Source organism: Sinocyclocheilus anshuiensis, unplaced genomic scaffold (genome assembly GCF_001515605.1).
Source record: "Sinocyclocheilus anshuiensis isolate Anshui unplaced genomic scaffold, SAMN03320099.WGS_v1.1 scaffold4, whole genome shotgun sequence".
Taxonomy (NCBI): domain Eukaryota; kingdom Metazoa; phylum Chordata; class Actinopteri; order Cypriniformes; family Cyprinidae; genus Sinocyclocheilus; species Sinocyclocheilus anshuiensis.
Genome location: NW_015554075.1, coordinates 150,458 through 172,639, shown reverse-complemented (window position 1 = coordinate 172,639; position 22,182 = coordinate 150,458). Strand labels below are relative to the sequence as shown.

The 22,182-nt window shown below is 37.7% G+C and overlaps 1 protein-coding gene across 1 annotated transcript in view; it reads left to right on the top strand.

Annotated features, from left to right (window-relative positions):
• LOC107668971 (ephrin type-A receptor 3-like) overlaps positions 1–22,182 on the top strand; it is a 131,653-nt gene that overhangs the window by 2,822 nt on the left and 106,649 nt on the right. Inside the window, exons 2-3 of the mRNA XM_016461052.1 lie at positions 9,719–9,783; positions 17,142–17,802. Of these exons, the coding sequence (XP_016316538.1) occupies positions 9,719–9,783; positions 17,142–17,802 (726 nt within the window). The remainder of the gene's footprint in view (positions 1–9,718; positions 9,784–17,141; positions 17,803–22,182) is intronic.

Sequence of the window (22,182 nt, the reverse complement as noted above, 5' to 3'; positions counted from 1 at the left end):
TTGCATGCTTTCATTTACTGGGCAGCAGGATTAGTGGCTCAGCTTCCCCCCAGGGGAAGAGGCTCTGTTTGTGAAGGAGCCTCTGTTCTCTGCCTTTTCTCCAGGTTTAAACAGTCTGGATTAGAGTGCCCTCATGGCCAAATGCATCGGCTAAAACAAGCAAGAGAGTAGGACACACACACACACAATAAAGTATTCATGCTCTTATGATAGCCTATGCTTGATTGGCAAGCTTAATGTAAATCAAGGTATTCTAAAATATTGAATGACTCTATCTATCATCTATCTATCTATCTATCTATCTATCTATCTATCTATCTATCTATCTATCTATCTATCTATCTATCTATCTATCATCTTCTTAACATTTAGGAGACATAATGAAGTTTCAGTAATGTTTCAGACAAAATAATAATAGAAACAAATGAGACATTGTGTTTGGAGAATATCCCCGATAATTTGATCCTGGATAAAAATTAAATGGGAAATGTTTGGCTTTTGGTCATCATGTACTCTCATGTTGTTCCAAATAGGTCCTTCCATCTGTGGAAAACAAAATAAGAATTATTTTGGAAATCATGTTTTTCTTCTTTTTTTCTTTATCAGTGGAATCCAGTGTTCTTTGGGACCCCATTGACTTATTGTTTAAGCTGCTTTTGTCCATACATTCTTCAAAATATCACCTTTTATGCTCTGCTGTAGAGGTTTGTAACAATGTGAGGGTTTGTCATCATTTACTGCTGACAGAATTTTCTCGATGAACTATCCTTTTAAGATCTCTTCGAAATTCTTCAGTAGAGTCTTTCTTTTAGGAGAATAACTATAGATCTATTTATTGATTACACTTGTTTAACTGTATATTGAGAACGGGAATCATAATATAATTTTATGATTAATCACATCAGTGTAATTGGATTGCTTTTATCACCATCATTATTTTGTTCATGACCTTGAGCTGACGTGGACATTGATTGGCCGCCTCACCGCACTGATTCACCTCTATTACTGGGATTACTGATGGCTCTGCGCTATAGGTTGCACACTGATGTGCAATCATACAAAAGACCTTAGAGGGCCTCTTAATTTCCCACCGTACAAACCATTATTACCACACACGAGCAAAGGCTGAGGGAAAATTATTTTCTGGACACACAATGGCTCAAGCCAGGTAATTGATTGCCAATATTATTTGCAATGAAATTAAACTAGGTGAAAGGGGTAGGGGTAGACATATAGCTATTGATTTTAGGACATCATCAGCCTTGAATGGTGCACAATGGCCTACAAACAGTGTGAATAGGCAGACCGGTGTAGTTTCTTTGTGAAAAGGGATCATTTTACTTGATCGGTTATTTGTTTTGGTTGAACTCGGGTCGTTGTTTGGGCTCTATCTGTTGTTTTTGTAAAGAAACCCTTCCTGTGACATGCTGGGCTGGTGACCTGTATTCACTGGGATGCCCTCTGTTCTGCATTGTCCTGTCAGCTATACAACTACTTCTGTCTTCAACAAACGAGAAGCTCTGTCCTCCCTTTTTAACTCTCTCGCTCTTTCCTTTCTGTTTCTACAAATTAACACCTCTGACACTCATGTTCGGCTACCGGTTCTCTCACTGGAAGCTCATTAGCAGGGTAGTCAACACAATGGAGCCTGACTCTAAACGTCACGCTGTGCGCTCCGCTCTCCCTGCGGTCTTGCTAGGTCCCAGTCTTGACCTTTTATTTGTTTTCATTGAATTCATCTGTCTGCCTTCGGCCTCAGCTTCTCTCTTTTTTGTGTAGTTTGGAGAGGCACCTTACCGCAGCGCTAAACAAACAGCAGGGTTTTTCAATTTGCTCGGCTCTGTGTTATTGACCGGGTGAAATCGCTCAGTGTCTGTGTCCCGCATGCTTCGAGTCTCTGTTTTCTGTTTATCGGAGCTGACGGTGGGCTGTTTGTTCAGTTCATCTGCACCGGCTCCTTTTGTGTGGTGGGTCAAACGATGGTTAGATTCACATTTCGATGCAATGCGACCTTGCCACTCAATGAGCATCTCTTTTTCAAAAGCTAAAACCAACATCCTGCTCCGGGACGGCCTGTTTCCTGGGTCATTCTGATATCACATGCTGTCTTTGTGACCTGATCCAGTCTTATGCGGTTCTTGAGATGGCACTTTAGATGGTCAACACAGTGATAAAAGAGGTGTAATTTAAGTAATGCACCTCTTAACTGGAAAATAATACAGCCTGGTCATGTTATAAAGATCGGGTAGCATTTTTGGTAGGGAAAATAGTTAAAGTGATACGATAATGCACCACAAAACTATTGGTGGTCACTGTAAGTGCACTGAAAATGGATGGAATGAGGTTTGTGAGTAGATGATTGTGAAAATTAATTCTCGTTTTCCTTTGCAGATTTAGGTTTCTGGTGTCATACGACCCACTTCTACAACCACAATGTGACAGAACTACAGTGACATAGGTCAAGAACTAGTAACAATGTTTTAAAGTGAAGTAATGTTTGTTTGTTTGTTTTTTTTTCAGCTGAGATTTTTAAATATTTCAAATATTTAAATTATTTAATTCATTAGTTCAATAATTTATCATTTTTAAAACATAATGATCAATTTAATTATGTGTGTGTGTGTGTGTGTGTGTGTGTGTGTGTGTGTATTTATGCTAAATATTTATCTGAAATATTTACGTAGTATTTACCTTACAGGATTCACCACAAATCAGAAATACTCAGGTTTGTGAATGGAATCAAACCTTTTCCATCTAGCAGCCAGGTGATTATGGGAATTTTTGTGGTCTTTTTGTTCAGTCCATGTAGAGTCTGATGGCCAGTGGGAAATGGCAGAGGAAAATGAGAATGAAAGAGATGAAAAGGAGAGGAAAAGAGTGGTCATTGTCTGAGGGTTTCATTCTCCATGCTCTCTCCAGACCGGGCCTGATGTTGGCAGCACAATAGCAGGGCGACCTGGCAGCTGATAGGGGGAAAAAAGAGACAGAGTGGAGGTGTTTGTGGGAAGGATTTGTATGCCAATGAGCTTTAGCCTGGACTGACTGAAAGTCTATCTCTTTCTCGCTCTTTTTCTCTCTCAGTCACTCACACTCTTTTCTCTTCCAGCTTTCTCTCATTCTTTCCCTCCTGTGGCCAATTTGGTGCCAAGGGACTTGAGGATGCTGTCATTCAAAAATCTTGTCTTCTAAAGCTTTGTGTTCCCATGACTCCAAGCTTTGTCCTCCTGTGTGATTGTCAGAGTGCATGTGTATGCGTAAGCGGGTGTATTCAGATTTCCTTCTCTCCTGTCCACAGTTTTGTGTGTGTCTGTGCTTGTCTGGCTTCAGATAAATTCTACAGTACTTTCAGAGGGCTAACAAACACCACTATTTTCAATTTACAATATTTCACTCAGTATTTTACAGAGCCAGATTGAGCAAATGCTATTTAAAATAAGAATATACAGTACAAATCTGTATCTCAGATGTCTAAATTGTTTTGTTGCTGGCAGCTAAATTTTCTGAACACAGCTAATATGTAAACAAAACAATTAAGTTGCAAATAAAACAGATTATTGGAGTAGGTTTACAAGAAAATACTATTTTAGTCTTTCTACACAAAATTGCATGTTTAATTCAGTGTTACTTGCCATGTCTTTGTAAATAATTGTGAAATTTACTAGCAATGTCCGAGTGAAAAGTGTTTCTACATCATTGTTTTTTCAGTAATGTGAACAGTCATGGTTAATATTATTAATTTCATTTCTTTAGCACTTTTTATGATGTACAGTGTTTCAAATGAGCTCCACACACACACACACACTACAATTCTAAAGTTAAATAAATATATTTAATATCCAAGCATAATATATTCTTCTTAAATATACACATGCGTGTATTTATATATACATAATAAATATGAAGAGTTCATTTGCAAAAACAGATAACTGTTTTATAACATAAAAATGTTCATAAATCATGTTTTTTTTGTTGTTGTTTTTTTTATCCTGCATTCCAATTAATATCAATCAAACTGCAGTTGGGTTGTTTTGATTAAATAATAATAACAAAAAAAAAAATACAGCTAACTTATACAATAAAACGCAATAAAAACATGATAAAACAAAAAAACATGATTTATGAAAATGAATAAAAATGGGGTTTTCTGTTTTTGCAAATAAACACTTCAGTACACACACATATATTATGTAAACAAAAACCTTTATTTTGGATGCGATTAATCGTTTGACAGCACTAAAAAAAAGTTTATTTTATTTTATTTTTTTTTTAAATTGACGGTTTCCACAAAAATATTAAGCAGCAAAACTGTTTAATAAGAAATGAGCATATTAGAATTTGATGGCCAATATTATTTATTTTAGTGTTAATTTTAAAACACAGATCACACATTTTATATGCTATTAATGTACAGTAATATGAAAAATTAAGTAGAAAATATGGGTACTAAGTGTTAAGTACTTTTAACACAGAAAGCCTTTATATCTTTAAAAACAAACAAACAAATGCTAATACTAATATAGTCACTGAAATATCTGGCATCTGTCTAAAATGGTTTTATATACGTCGTTCCAAACAAGCTGTGAGCTTGGAAGAGGAAGCAGTCTCTTCCATATGCTTTTCTGATGACTTTGGCTCATTATGGATGCAGCCCATGATGCTGGTAGCTGCTCGCAGGTACACTGACTCGGCCCACAGCAGTGATTATGTGCTCACTAATGTGCCATTGGCTGCCGAGTGACCCAGCGTGGAGAGGGCTGACCGAACCGCACCGACTCCAGCATTCCTTAATGTCTTACTGGAGCAAGATCCACAAATTTTCAATTTCCCCCTTGCTGTACCCCAGTACACCTCCCTGTTACCACGACAACACTCTGGCCCCTGCCACTTAGAGCGGAACGAAAGACTCTAAGCTCCATTGATGGCCTCATTCAGATGGAGAAATGCATCAGAGAGGTTCAGAGGTGTGTGTGTGTGTGTGTTTTTGTGCTTTATCTATTATAAACTTTGTTTTTAGGCCTAATGTGTTTTACAGGTAGGCTGTTTCAATACATCTTTTTATCTTTATATCGATTCTGCTTTTCAGTAGGCAGTCCGTATATTCACACCTGTGACAAAGCGTGTGTTTTTGGCTGCCGCCCTCATTGTGAAGTCGTGCGGCTCTGCCTAAGGTATTGGAAGGGCTGGTGGGGCGTTTGATTGCTGGCAGGTAGATTAAAGCAGCTCTGCCGCCGGGATTAGAAAGCGAAAGGGGATGGAAGTGGAGATCACAGCCAGAGGAACACTGAGCTCTCCCCACTCAAAGCGTCCGTAATCACCACTGGCTTGAAGTACTTCAACAGCAGGCGAGAGAGAGAGAGAAAGCGAGCATCATGGGGGATCTGGATAAAGAGAGAGAACGAGAATGAAAAAGGGAACAGTTTTGATGTTGGTCTCAATTTCTGGATGTGTGTTGTTATGCTAGTGATCGAGCGAGTGAAATTGGTTTTTCAGTGGCCGATGCCAGAGGACAGCCAGAGAATTTTCTTAGAAAGCATGTAGATTAATGAAGAATTCAGAGATTTTGAATAATTTATTAATGTGCAAAAATTCGAAGGAGGTGCTTAGCAAGTCTGCATTAATTTGATGAAAATACAGTAAAAACTGTAATACTATTAAAGATTACAGTTTAAAATACATTTTTGTCTGTTTTAATAAACATATTTTATTCCTTTGATGGCAAAGCTGAATTGTTAGCACCATTATTCCAGTCTTTGGTGTCACATGATCTATCAGAAATTATTCTTATATGCTGATTTGGTGTTCAAGAAACATTTCTATTATTATTATGTTGAAAACAGCTTCTAAATATTTAATGGCATTTATTTTAGTATTTGTATTTTATTTATAAATTATTTTACTGTTGATTTCTTGAATGCCTCCTTGCTGGAAAATAAAATTATATATATATTTTATTTTTTTCTTAATTTTTTTACTGAAGTTAAAATTATATTTTTTTTTTATTAAAATATTTTTTTAAAGAAAAAAAAAAATTTTTTTCTGAAAAAACCTTACTGACCTCAAACATTCAGACAGTATATAATTTAAAATTTTAATGTGATGTACATAAATGTCCTGAAGTTAAATTCATTCAAATATTAAAAAAAGAAAATGTGCATTAGCAATTCCTTAAATGCGACCTAATCCATTTATGTGATTCAAGCAATTTTAATCACTGCCGGTGTGAACCGCCCATTATCGTCCAATGCTGATCATCTTAGGGTGTGTTTACATTTGTTGTTTGGATCTCTTGATTCTTTTAGTATGGACCAAAAAAGAAAAATGATATATTTAGTCCTGGTTCACTTAGGGTTCACACTATCATTTTTTATCACAAACCTAAAGATACAAAACAAAAAGCATAAGGATTAGATCACAACCTAATTGGACAGCTTTTGTGACGTATATTTTGCAAACTTACTAAACTTACCAAACATGAAAAAGTGGATCTCGGTCCACTCTGTGAGCACCAAGGTTCAGGATGGCAACCTTCACATTTATTCAAATGAACAACACTAATAGAGCAATCACACCAGAGTCTGTTTTATTCAAACCAAGCCTGCCAAGTGTAAACACAACCTTAAACTGCCCAAATATCTGCCATTTTTTCAGCCTGGCAGCTAAAACCCATTTTATGTATGCCAGAAAATAACAAACATTTTCCTCTCCATATGCTTCCTTTAGAGATTCACTGATGCAAGGAACTAAAAGTGCAACAGATCAATGGATTATGATAAAAGTGTCGTATTTAATGATTTATCACAATAAAATCCTGGAGTGGACTCTAGCTTGTCTCTGGGGCGTCCTGTTCCAGTAACATGGTCCCACAGTCTCTCTGCTTTTCTTGCCCATGTACAATGCTGCCCGCCGACGATAATCAATACATGAGCATGCCTGTTTGAAACCAAACCCTGTGAAGAGCCCATGCAGTCTACTCCTGCAGACAACAGAGAATGATTCACATGTTGTGTTGAGAGAGAAATGTATCTCTGCAGCAAGCATGAATCCTTATATATTCTTACGGTAAAGTATCAGACCCATTTTATGTAAGGCGATGGAAGTGTGTGAGAAGGCAGTGTTTTATTTGTCAGAAGTGTGAGATGAGGCAATATATGAATATTACTGTAAAGTGTTTTGCTGGCTTTGATCTGGTATCGAGTCATGGATAGTGTTTTGTGTCAGGTTTTATTGGATGATTAATATGAGCAGGGTTGGGACACAAATGGACAACAGTCTTTTAGATGTGAGAAAGCAAGTCAAGTTAGAGTTACACTTGCAGATGAATTCACTTCTCCAGGGACAGAGAAATAGAGTGAGATGAGTAAGAAAGAACAGAAGAGACAAAGAGATGAGAAATTAGGAAGGTTGGGTGTCTGTCTGTCTATCTATCGTTTTATCTGTCATTCTATCAATCTATAACCCCTCTCTCTCGGGTCCTACTCGCACCCAGTCCGAGCGGTACTCGAACCCGGGTCTCCGGCATGGGAGGCAGGTACACTAACAAGGAGGCTCCATGTTCCATAGATGTTCCATCTATGGAACATGGAGTATCGTTTTATCTGTCATTCTATCAATCTATAACCCCTCTCTCTCGGGTCCTACTCGCACCCAGTCCGAGCGGTACTCGAACCCGGGTCTCCGGCATGGGAGGCAGGTACACTAACAAGGAGGCTCCATGTTCCATAGATGTTCCATCTATCTATCTATCTATCTATCTATCTATCTATCTATCTATCTATCTTCCGTCCGTCCGTCCGTCTGTCCGTCCATCCGTAATCACTAGGTTTAACCAAACAGAGACCACAGAAATGCTCTTTATCTGTTGTGTGTAGTTTTAAAGAGCGACCTTTCCTCAGCGAAAAGGGTACTTGTTCACTGAGCAAATGGCCTCAGCAAACACTCTGACACACTTTCGCTGCAACTTTATTTATTTACATATGTCACTGTCACCAGGGCGTAATGTGTTGCATCAGGCATAGAGCTCTTTGGAAAAGCGCTCCTCATCAATCCAGAGGATTTAGATGGGGACAGAAGAGAGGAGGAGGAGGGGAGATGAATCTGGCTTCTCTGAATCACTCCATATGAACACTTTTTTGTTTGTTTTATTTTGTATTTTATGTACATATAATATTAGGCTATATAGGCAAAAACATTTCTATTAAATACATTTTATTTAAAAGGCCTCTTCTATGATTGGCTAAACACTTTGAATGTGCAGCTCTGTGTCGCTGTAGTTGTTTGTACATTTTATGCAGTGCACAGTATGTGAGGTAGAGCAGATCCCTCTCACCACTTAAGGATTACAGTCAGTCTGTGGGAAAATATTTATGATACATGACTCCATTAATCTTACACCAACACTGCACTGTCACTATAAATCAAACACACATGCCACTCCGCTTCATACACAACAGCTAAGTCTTCCCTTTTTTTTTTTTTTTTTGACAAATCCAGTTAAAACATTGACTTCCAAGAGGGTGAAAGACAAACAAGGCTATTAAACCACTTAAGATCTGCATGCCAATAAATTGCATGTGTGCCAATATAAAAAAACACGCTGTGCTCAGCATTTCGTTATGCTGATATCCGGAAGTATTGACTAGAAGTTGTTGTGATTGTCTGTTTGTGTGTGTGTGTGTGTGTTGTGTGTGTGTGTGCGTGTGTGAGTGAGTGTATATCAGTCAGTCAGGCTGCATTATTTTTTTCTAAAAAGAATAATGTAATGATTGATAATTCTAGTTTTATTTCAATATAATTTTAATTATTAAATTATTATAAAACACTATTTAATAACAGTATTAATATGTCATTTATTATTCAAATGTATAATATACATATATGACATTTTAATAATGATGTTTTAAATTCTGATTGTGTTCAGTTCATTTCTGTAATGCCACTGTGACAGCTGGTAACACCAAAAACAGTACCACCATATTTATATGGGAATCAAATATATCTAAATCAGTGTTTTGATAATTAAATAAATCTTTTAATTCTGTTCATGAAATGTAGTATTGAAATGTAGAAAATGGTTTGCAACACTTTATCAAATGAGCCATGTATATGTTTTCCTCAATGTGAAAACGCAACATCAGAGGTGATTAAAAATTAATAGCTGTAGATGCTAAGACATTATTTACCGTGGAATGTAGATCATAACAGAAAAACACAGTTTGCAACCTGCTGTGCGATGAAGAAAAAGACTAGTACGAGAAATTAAATAGCCTTTTAAGATGTTTTGTTGACCCATTCCCCTTGGCATACACACGCATACACATATATACTCCAGAAATGAAAATGAAATGAAATGAAAACCATCAATACTGCAATCGAGGGCAAACTTTGTTTTGCTGGTAATGCTGTGTAAGACATGAATGTGTTTTTATTGATATATCTGATTTACAAAACAGTCTTTCTCTCGTAATGGGTTCCCAGCACTGGGTTTCTCCGCTGGATGAAGGAGGGCATTGTGGGAATGATTTAGACCGTGGGGCTAGACTCTCGTCCCTCCGGCTACAGACCTGATTGTCTGCAACTGCTCTGTGATTTACTTGCCAAATATGCAATCTCATCTAACCGGCTTGTTTTGCTCACAATATGTCACGAGGTTGAGTGAACTTTAACAAATCATTACTTTTTTTCTCTCCCCTATGTGCTCTTTCTCTTTCTTTCTCTCTAGTTACATTGCTGGACACTATGTCTGCTCTGGGAGACCTTGGCTGGGAGGCCTATCCAGCTGAAGGGGTGAGTAACACAACCAAATCAAGACACAAACACACAAGCCCCCCAAATGTCTTCAATCAATTCTAACTCTTGCACCCAGCACAAATTATGGTGCGTTTTGTCTGCGCCTGTTTTACACAAAATGATTTGAACCATGCAGGGACGAACTTTTTAAAATTAAAATGAATCTATGCTCCTGGGCTTCGACACACTTTTGAACCCCTCTAGCACGTTTTCTTGCAAACAATCATCTGTAATCACACTGTCGTGTTTCAGATGTGCTGGAATTGCATATGGTTAGACCCGACCTGCGCATGTATATTCATAAGAGTGGATACAGCATTCATCGGGCTCATGGGAATGAAAAAAGGCTGTAAGAACGTTCTCAAGTTCCTATAAATAGAAGCCACTGTTTTGTGTGTGTGTAAATTGTAGGATGTGGTGTCAAGGTCATGTGGAGTCTAGTGAGCTTAGACCTGTTTCCAGCCAAGAGGCGTTCATGTTCGGCTTAACACCAACTTCCCCGGTCGCTTACTTCCAATTTATTTGAGGAAGACGTCAAGATTAAGAGTCTCTAAAGCAGGAACACAATCCCCTGAGCCAGAGAGCAAAAGAAGGAGCCTTTATTTTGAGTAGAGAAGGCCTGTTCTGTCTTTTTTGAGGTGCCCAAAGTGGTCTAAAAATAATTGAGTTTGCAAAAACCATGGTGAGCTTAAAAGAAAATCAATCTTTGGGATTTCACAGCCGCCTTTTAAATGATTTAATAGAGCCGTCAGAAGCTAGATCAGATTGTCTGTGCCCCACACGCGTCAACGAGACTAACTAAATCAGCTAAATCTGGAGATGAGCGGAATTTACAAATGATTTTTTGCTGAAAATAGTACCACAGACATGAAGTCTGTACCCCTTCTCAAAACAAGAAACATTAGACTTGCATAACAGAGTATTGCATTGCATAACAGGCTGATACATTGTCAATAACTCAAACCCGCTGCCTCACCCGAGCATGTGAATATTGAATGACATTTAAAAGTAAAGTTGTGGAGACAATGCAAACGCTATAGAGCAAGATCCTCAAAACAGATACAGGATGTATAAGCCAAACTTAGGAGTTATGAGATTTGTCATATTTAATAGTCACAGTATTCTTTGCAGGTCTCTTACATTTATATAGAGGAGATTAGCTTTTGTAAACGGCTTGGTGTGTTTGGATTGTTGTAGTGGGATTGAGCGCTGCTGTAGTGTGAGTGAACCCATCACCAGCTTCTCAGCAGATGACTGTAGCGTCTACAGAGGGCTGTTTCTCTACGACTGCATTTCAATTTGCATACTATCTGTCCTGCGTAGTACGCAGCATAGGAATTTGTGTTTCAGGGATGCATATCGGGATCATATCACTTAGTGACCAATATTAGTGTTTTCATTAATTGTGAATGCTTGTTACTGCCTTTTTTACACTGTAGAGTACTATTACTACCATCTAACACTACGCTCTAAAAAATGCTGGGTTAAAAACAACCCAACTCTGGTTATTTGGCAACCCAGCGCTGGGTAAATATTGGACAGAAAACATGCTGGGTTATTTTAACCCAGCTGTTTGGGTTAAACATTTTTACCCACCAAGCTGGTCATCTATTGTTTAAAAATTATTATATTGCTGGCTTAAAATGGGCTGGAAATTAAAAATCACACACATAATTACTATAGGCAACAGCAATAATCAAAAGATGAACATTTATTATTAAGCAAAAACACCCATGGACAAAATACAAGACAAATTGAATTTATTTGGGTGAATACAGCATAGTTTCCAATATTACATACATTTAAACTCGTTTAACAAGCATTTTAGAAATAAAAAGGCACATTTAAAAGTAGCATTTTAATTTAAGTGTATTCAACCGTTCTCTGTAATCGCTTTTTACCGAAATAGTGCTAATTCTCGTGCTGGTGTGTCGCCGAAATCTGAGCCGGTGAAGCGAACTTCAGACCGTGGCTTCACGTTTCACTCGTAGCTGAGAGATGGCGTGACTGACTCCAAAACCTGTTCAAAAACAAACAGATTAGAAATTAGAGAACATATTTTAACATCAAATTAAATTGCACTCAGTATTATAACGAATAAAATCCATTTATGTTATGCAAGGCAAAGGCGTTTCCAGCGTGAAACAACTGCTGCTGAGTGCTGACGCAGTTGACTGACATCTCGTCCTTATGTTGAGTTGCGTAAAATAATATAATTTACACCACATTAAAGACTTTATAAATGAAATAAAATGTATACAAACCTTTATTTCCCGGAAAGAGTGCAGCAAATCGGCAGCGGCAGCGGCGCTGAGAACCTCTCTCTCCTGTGGACTTAGAAAGCCCGTGCTCTCAGCAGCTGCATTGTTGAGAAGTTTCACCAGAGACAAGCTCAACCCAGCAGTTAGGTAGAAAAAATAACCCAGCATTAAAATGACCCAGCACCTGGGTAAAATATAAAAAATAACCCAATGAAATGACCCAACAAGCTGAACCCAGCATTTGGGTTAAAAAAAATAACCCAACACCTGGGTATAAATATTAAAAACAACCCAATAAAATGACCCAACAGGCTGAACCCAGCATTTGGGTTAAAAAATTACCCAGCATTTTTTAGAGTGTACCTTAAATGGATCGTGCACAATCACAACAAAGACCTACAAATGCTAGTAAATCTTTTAGAAGGTTGTTTTTTATAATTTAATAAATACATTTTTCTTTAGTAAAAGTCAATAATGTATTTTTTTTACTTTACATTACAGGGTTATGATGGCATCTAAAGCATAAAATTACTGATTTCAATATTTTTTTTTAATTAATTTTTTTATAGAATGCTGATTTTTGTAGGCCAATCCGGGTGACAAGCCATTGCAATTTTTCCATTAGATTTGGGATTATTACCGAGAATAAGCTCTGTGATTAACACAAGTTCATGATTTTTGCATATTTTGTTTATCAATATAATCAAAAATGAACACAACTTTAATTAATTTTGAAGCCTAATTACAATCACCAGAAGTAAAAAGCTAAAGTTAGGCTATAAATGAAATACCCTACATCACCACTACTTTTCCCAACAACTCATTCTTTGTTTACTGTCTACAAGTTGAAATGTTTTGGTTAGGAAAGTTTGCAAGAGTGTGAGTATAAACAGACTATGAAAGAGTACTAGTGCGTAAAAGATTTTTCCTGTTTGGCGTGATGTTTAACATCCTCGACAGCCTCTATTAGTCCCATTTAGCCACTTGTTATCAAACATCTTTTTTTAAGTGCTTAAAAAGAATCACTTGTCCAGTATAACTGATGTATTTAATGTAAAATAAACCACGAAAATACCTTGAACTTGTGTTAACTACAGACCTTATTTCAGGCATTTAACCAAAAACCCATTGACATTGGGCGGATTGAACCTGAAGTGCAAAAATGCTTAAAAATGCTTTTAGGGCTCATTCCTGCAGCCCTCAATACCATGGATTTTTTTATATATATATAATCCATTTAACCATTCATTTTGAAATCGGCTAAAGAAAAAAAGTCTTACAGCCTGTGTAAAGGGGAGATGTTGTAGATGTCCCAATGCTGTCTTATTCAAACGTGTGTAGTAGCTTTTAAATAGATAGTATTCATTTCTACAACAAACCACTAACCAAATTTAGCCATAAATTATCAGTTTAACAATCCAAACTAAGAGACTTTAGTTACTGGATTGGGTGACTCCCACATACTGTGAGAGTCGCTTCCAATTGGCCTGTATCAATGACGTCTGTTAAACTCTTCATAGAACATTCCTCCCTGTCCTCGTGCGGTGTTTACCTTAGATTCAGTGATAGTAGGAGTCTCTTTGTTTTGCTGGTATGGCAGTTATTTAATGGGAGTGAACTGTAAGGCTAAATCAGGTCTCACAGTTGCAGTCTGCGTTTCATACTTGAGGATTATCGCGGCGACCCGTGACCCACTGAACCCGCAGACGGTGCGCCGTTGTGGAGCGGCTCACAGGAAAGCCGACATGTTCCCAAAGCGGCCGCTTCACCTCCGCTGGATATTTACCTTACTGACTCAATCGACTGCCACTTGACCTTTGCAGGTCAAGACTAATACAGCTTTCCCTGTCCCAGATGTGGAAGGTTTGCTTTGGATCGGCTATCAAATGGCCATAGTCATTTAGGGTATGTGTGTGTGTCTGTTACTAAAATAGAAGGGAGTAATTCACCTAGAGTGATAGAAAACAGGTAACCCTAATAACATGTCCTCCAAAAGAGGCCTTCTGCCCAAAAAACAGACGTTCTTTTAGGGATTTAAAGTCAATTGCACTTAAGTATCTTAAATACCAGATGATTGTGGGCCTGCAATTAAGTTAAGCCAATGAAGGGCTAAGCAGACCCCCTGATCTGACATAGTTGCTTGGCTTCAAAGCGGTCAGACCTTGAGAAGGGTGATGGGGGAATGGAGTTAAGGTATTTCAGATGAGACTCTAGGGGAAGCGGACAGCTGGAGATGCTAATTAACAAGACGCCCACGTCACACTTATGACCGCTACATTGATTGAGAGTGGCTAAGCTTTACCTCCTGTCCAAATAACCTGTTTTTCACTTAACAATTGTGAGTGTGTGTGGAACTAGCTGCAACGCTTTTGCTAAAAGGTTTGCTAGTTTCGTTCACGAATATATCAACTGCACATGGCCAATTTCCTTTCAGATGGCTGTGCCCTATCGTGGCATACTAAAATGCGTAACTAAATTGTATAAGCGCGCCTGGAGATCTGGAGTGTGTAACACAACCCTCTAGACTTTTGCATAACCACCCATCTGTGGTAAAATACTTAATGAATTCAGACAATGCGCTTCCAAAGAAACTTTCCGTAGCGGTTGGGTTCAGACCGAGTTTTGAAAATAAATAAACAGAAATGCATAAACCTGCCTTTATCCCTGTATAAATATTCCTTCAAAAGTCATAATTATTGCACTTGAAGGGAAAGAACGTACCCAAGACGTTCAGTGGCTGTGTCGCTTTGATCTGTAATGTTGTCCGCCCATTCCCACCAGTCAGCATATGGCTCAGTTTAAAGCCAGACTGCGCTAGCAATTGACCCTCGTGCCTCGATCACTTTTTTCAAGCTATAAGCTAATGGCAACGTGTCATAAACGCTCTCTTTGTTGCTATGACATCATGGTTAGAAAGTGATGTGCACTCCAGACTCTGCTGACGCATGGAATAAAATACTTCAAATGCTTGATTGCGCTGATGTGGAAAATGGCTCTTTTGAAGACATTCTGATGTACTCTGTCTCCTTGACCATTTGCTTAAATGTGCACCCATATTCAGCTGCCAATCAGTTTAAGGGTTGTTAAAGGATTAGTTCACCCAAAAATGAAAATGCTATCATCATTTACTTACCCTTGTTTCGTTCCAAACCCATTTGACTTTGCTTTTTCCTTGGAACACAAAAGGATATATTTCATGTACTGGTAGCTCTTTGCCATTCAATTATGAATATTGAGGACTGGAGCTGTAAAGCTTCATAAAGAAAACAAAAGTACCATAATCATAAAAAGTTTAAAGGATTTGCATGCTGTTTTTTAAGTGTCACCCTTTTTGTATGATGAACAGACTGAAAGTCGATCTGTTAACTGTGGTATCTGAATCATTATGTCATTGGGTTTGATTCATGAAAAAAAAATCATTCAGATTGATTGTATCAACCTATTTGTTGAAAAGATTTGAATCAAAAGAAACATTTGTAGATGATCCTGACACAGATACTAGCTGTTTCTCATAGAAAAGCATTGCATGGCTTCAGGAAAAAAATTGCTCTAGTCAGTACTGATCACTTTTATGGCGTTTTTACACCCTTTTTTGGGGGTTTGAAAGCTCCAGTCTGCATTTACTGTAATTGGAAAAGAGTGGTTAGTTCTCATTTTGTGTTCCACCGAAGAAAAAAAAGTCATACAGGTTTGGAACAGCATGAGGTTATGTAAAAGATGACAGACTTTTTATTTTTATGCAAACTAGTCCTTCAAAAGTACATAGTGCTCTTTAAAAGAACCAGCTTTAACTTTCCCTGTCTTCTTGCAGTCACAGTGGATTGCTCCCATCACGCACTGTTCAAGAAATCTTGAGCAGAAATGATGAGGAATGTCTCCAAGTGGGAACTCAAGTGGTCAAGCAACAATTTCTGAATTCTTAGTATTTGAAGTCTTGTATGTTACTCGCTGATTGATCAGAAGCTGGAATGAATCCTTAAAATCACTTAGAACTGAGCCGGTGGTCCTTCAGCTCATTTCTGCTGCAAATTATACAGAGAAGGAATAGAATTTATTGAAGCAAATCAGAATCTTTTTTGAGAAGCAGCCATTCAAGAAATTGCCCACCCCTCTAAGACTCCCTTTTATTTTCTCTCCCTTTAAGGAGTGAAATGTTACTTATGCATGAAGTGTTCCAAATGAAGGAACCTTAGACAAGTGGAAGCAGATGGCAAGAGATGATGGGAGACGAGTCCCTTAAACATACTCTATCTACTGCTGCCTATACTGGAGATATACACACATGCACCTAACTAGCTGAGGCACACTGTGTCCCATAAATGAAATAAAAATAATATAGAAATGCATGATGAAATAGAGATACATGAAATAGAAATAATATATAACAAATATTTACATAATATGCATGCAAAAATAGATTTTTATTTTTTTTATTTTTTTTTAATGTACTTAAGAGTCTCATGCTCACCGAGGTTGCATTTATTTGACATATATATATATCAAACATATAGTAAAAAAGGCAATATTGTGAAATTTTATAACAGTTTATAATAGCTGTTTTCTATTTTAAAACATTTTTAATGTAATTTGTTCCTTTTGAAAGCAAAGCTAAATATTCAGCATTCAATACTCAAATCTTTAGTGTCTCATGATCCTTCAGAAATGATTCTGATATGCTGATTTTTAGCTCAGGAAACTTTTCATACTATTATCAGCATTAAAAACAGTTGTGCTGCATAATATTTTTGTGGAATATTGAGCATCCGTGATGCATTCTTTCAGGATTCTTTGATAACTAGAGATAACGTTCAAAAGGACATACTTTATTTGAAATGGACATCCTTTCTAACATTATAACGTTTTTACTGTCTCTTTTGATGAATTTAATGCATCCTTGCTGAAAAAAGTATTAATTTTAATGTGTATTTAAATGCTGTATGTGTATATATAATACACACACACCAAAGTTTCTAAAAGATAAAATACGTTTATTCCACTAAATAAACTTGAGACAGAAATGCCACAGTTCATATTAAAATTGTGAAAAACGTTAGCACATTCTTGCAACCATAACAGTTGTTCTGTCTTTTGCAGTGGGAGGAAATCAGTGTGATGGATGAGAGGAACACCCCCATGCGCTCCTACCAGGTGTGTAATGTGATGGAGGCTAATCAGAACAACTGGCTACGCACTCGCCACATCCCACGAGATGGAGCGCAGCGCGTCTACATCGAGATTAAGTTCACCCTGCGTGACTGCAACAGTCTGCCTGGAGTCCCTGGCACCTGCAAAGAAACTTTCAATATGTACTACTACGAGTCCAACAACCCCAACCTGTGGTTTATCAAAGAAAGCCAGTACATAAAGATCGACACTATCGCGGCCGATGAGAGCTTCACGCAGACCGACGTGGGTGATCGCGTTATGAAACTAAACACAGAAGTGAGGGACATCAGTAACTTGAGCAAGAAGGGTTTCTACTTGGCTTTCCAAGATGTTGGAGCCTGCATCGCTTTGGTGTCCCTGAGGGTCTTCTATAAGAAGTGTCCTCTTGCCATTCTGAACTTGGCCCAGTTTCCCGACACGGTGACTGGGGGAGATTCGGCTTTGGTGGAGGTTAGGGGATCTTGTGTGAATGACTCGGAGGAGTTTGAGGCGCCGAGGATGGTCTGCAGTGGAGATGGTGGATGGCTGGTGCCCATTGGACGCTGTGTCTGCAAGCCAGGCTTTGAGGAAAACAAGGACTACTGTCAGCGTGAGTTTTCTATGCAGCATTTTTTACTCCTGTATTGGCAACTTTTGATATACAGTAGACCTTAAAAGTATAGTTACACTTTAAAATGTAGGGATGCACATGCTATTTTTATTGACTGATATTGATGACTGATGTTAAGACTGATATAAATATTTTGGTCGATATTGGATATTTAATTGTGCATGCTCTTTTCCCCTCTTTTTACATTAAGATTACATCATCTAATGCTCACATAAAGTTAATATTTAAAAACACTAATAATAATACTGTTGAATGTGATATCCATTACGCATATCCATATCTATATCCAGTACGCATATCCATTTTTCATACTGTACATTTTAATGTGATGCTTAAATTCATTTGTAGCATCAAATATTTTACAACTAAAGATTTTTTATTTAGACAAAATAGAATAGATTTTTAATAGCTGCCATTTATCTGTTATCAGCCATAATAAAATTAATTTCAGCTTATTGGAAGGTACTGGGCAGTATTTTAATATCAGTGCATCCCCATTTATATTTTTAAATGTCATTGCATTACATAGAAATATCAAATATCAATATAATTTGCATCTGCATCAGAACGTTTTTTTTTTTCTTTTGCAAATACCTTGAATAAATTTTTTTGAATACCTTATATATATATATATATATATATATAATCAGGTGTGTTGTTTCTTTAAAATTAATGCTATTTGGATTGATATTTTGTTACATAATGCTATGATATTCATGTGTTTTAACTGTGGCAAAAGTGTCCAAATACTTTTGGGGTCACTATATAACAAAAAACATGTTTTTCTGACTTAACTGGGCAATTTATTGGGTAATATATGACACATTTTGTAGTGATGAAATGTATCCGCAGTCAGTTTTTTTAGCAGTTGCGGTCCCTTTGTTTGCTTCTGAAGTAAGCGTGTATGTGTGTGTTTGTGAGCGAATGCAAATAAGTTTGCAATGAAAGTAGCTGAGGGCTTCAGTGACTCATTCAGATTCACTCTGTGCCTCGTTTCCCTGTATCGGGGAAGGTAGTTGTGCTCCAGGATACAAATTATTGAGACATAGCATTCCACAGACTATCTGTTCTGTTTACTTGCTCTGCAAATCCATAGGCCTCCAGCAGGCAGACTAACTTTTATTCAAGAGTGTGTGCATTCGTTGGATGAGTTTGTAAAAGTTTACTCCAAAGAAGTCTAAGCCAGCTGTTGATTTTTTTTTTTTCTTTCTTTTTTTTTTTAATTTGCTTGCTTTTTGCATCATTTGAAGCTAGTGTAATAGTACCTCAAACCCCAGATCTTCTTGATTCGTTAGGTTGATTCGTATTGAAGCAATAAAGTATAAGATAAAATGCAGCTAAAAAGTGTCGTTTATATTGGAACTTTTTAAAATATTTCTACAAAATACATGAAAATTAATACATTTTATTAAGCAAATCCATTATTTAAAAAATTGTTCTAGAACTATAGTCCCTGACATGTAAGCTAATGTTAAAGGCCTTTATGGATAGGTGGCTAATGCCCGGTTCAGACTACATGATTTTAGCCCAATTTTGCCATGATTTGCTTGACATAGGGTGTCGTCGGGATTCGTAAACGACAATGGACGTCAGGACGCAAGATTCCATTGTTTCAGCATGTGTAGTGTGTCATAGTGGACGACAACTGATTCCGCGTCTGCGAAGCTTCACGACATCACGACAGAAAGACTAGCGTGTTTAATTTTTTTTCCATCGTCCACGACGAGTTCTGTCACATTGGTGACATTGACCAATAGCAGCACAGATGCTCTTTCATACACCTGCTGGCGAACTATAGAGGAAGCGCTTCAGCAATGTTTACACTCTTGTTTTCTGAAGTCAGTCGCTAGTTCCGCCTTCTCGATGACATCACATGCGTCGTTAAAGACGGCACGCGATGAATGGTCTGTAAGCAACGTGTAGTCTGACATGTTTCTTGTCCACAACAAGACAAGATTTTAGGAGTCAAAATTGTGTAATCTGACACTGACTATTAGTGCTGGGTGATATGACCAAAAATTTATATCACTGTATTTTCCAAAATTATACCGGTTTCACAGTATATGATGGTATTTTTTTTCATGCATGACCGGGTGTTAACCACATTTTCTACTGATTGAGAGAGGAAATACCGCAGTAGATTGACTTAAAAATTGTCATTTTAACTGAAGATATTGTTTGTCATTTAGTTTTCCTATAAAAAAAGTAAAAAAGTTAAAAAAAAAATACTGATAAGATAACAATACTACTACGAATTCTACTGCTAATAACGCACTAAGGATTAATGAGCTGCTGGATTCATGAATATTGATCACGTTGTGTGTGTTCGCTCGAACTGATTTGCTGAAATCAAAACAGGGATGATATTAGGTGAGTGCCAGCCAATGAGATTGCCGTTTGCACATTAGTTCCGCCCACTACCGGAAAACCCGGCAGTTCTTAAAAGCTGAAGAATTCCAAAAGGAACGCTGTTATTTTGACAGCAAAATACAACAAAGAATATAGTTTCCATGTAGCGCGTCAATTCTGCATGGTATGTAAGACTCTCTTGCTCTCTTTCTCTTTGCCTGTGTGAGAAAAAGTTCGGGGACGCTCCATCTCGATCGGGAGCAATTAAATAATCGTAATGACACCAAACAATAGAGAATTTTTGGACAAAAAATGGCTTGCGACAAGCTGCGAATCGGGCCACACCCCTCGATCGTTCGGGGGTGCAAATCGGGATTAAAATCGGCCTTAAAATCCTCTAGTGTGTGGCCTGGCCAGCTTAATACATTCAGCTGTGCGCTCACCACAGTACAACAGTGAAAAGGGACCCCTCTCAAACAGTGTTGCGCCGCATTCTGAACGTTGTTTAAGTGACATACACCGGCATTGCAGTATAATAAAAATTCATAGCAAAAATAAAGACCGGTATTCGATATGAACTGGTATACTGCCCAGCACTAAGACTAACCAAAAAACTTATGGGTATGGAACGACATGATTTTCATTTTTGGGTGGACCTTTATCCCTTTAAAGCATGAGACACACAGTGTCAGAAATGTATACAGCAATTAAATCAATAAGTTAGGTAAATAGCAACAGAGTGGTATTGTCATCTAAAGACCTACTTGTTTGGCCAGAGCGCAGGCCTGCTCAGGAGAGTTGAGGATCTCATAGTAGAAGACAGAGAAGTTGAGAGCCAGTCCGAGACGGATGGGGTGTGTGGGCTGCATTTCCTTCTTACTGATGCCAAAAGCATCCTGGTAGGCACCTTGAGAGTTGGTTATCGTCTCTGTAGTGACAAAAAAAAAAAAAAAAGTTATATGACACAATATTAGTGATTGGTAAAATATTATCTTCCAGCAATGAGTCAGTGTTTTTTGTCTCAAAAACAAAACTCTAGGAATGTGGACTTCTTAATCCTTTTACTGGACTCCAAGGTCCCCTTTGTCCAAGACAATATTCAAAACTATTATATGTTGATATGTACATCTGGTTGTAATAAAAACAAACTCAAAAATATAATGTCAGTTTAATGTGTAAGTATGAATATGAACAGAATGGTATAAGCATGAAAATACATAAGCATTGTCAATCACAGAATGCCTTAAAGGTGACATATCATGAAAATCTGACTTTTCCAGGTTTTAAGTGCTATAATCAGGTCCCCGGTGCATATAACAACCAAGGAAACGTGAAAAAGATTAACCCAGTAACTTTGTTTTGGTAAGCCTTTTTCTGCAAGAGTCTGAAAAAACGAGCATGTCAGATTTCGCTCCCTTGGTGGCAAAGGGATCTCATTATAATATTACCGCCCCTTAATCTGTAAGTTTCCACCCACGGCACCGTCATTTGATTTCGCAAGCACGGTGTACCAGTTCTAATGCCATGGCGAAAGTTTGAGCAAAACATGCTAACTGTTCTGTCATTGGCTGCACAGACGAGCACAGAACACTATTTACAGTCCCATCCTCAGAGGAGACAAGAGAGCAGTGGATTTATTGATTTATTTACTGCTGCTGCCACACAGATCTAAAATAAACATGCAATTTATTTCCCAGCAGTTTACCTTCACAGACATAACCGACTGTTTTTGTAACTCATGTGTTTTTCAAGTAAACTTGTGTGTGAATGAGAACTTAGTTTAGTACTCACATGCTGTGACAGCAGCTTTCTGTCCGTGTGCTTCGGATGTGTGCTCTCAGAAAACCGTACATCAGAAGTTTAAACTCATATGGTTTAAAACGCATGATTTCAGCGCGATAAACATGATAATCAGAACCAAAACAGATGTTTTTAGCAGGTCCTAGCTGTAATGGCGCAGCTCTATTCTGGAAAAGGGGCGGGGAGCAGCAGCTCATTTGCATTTAAAGA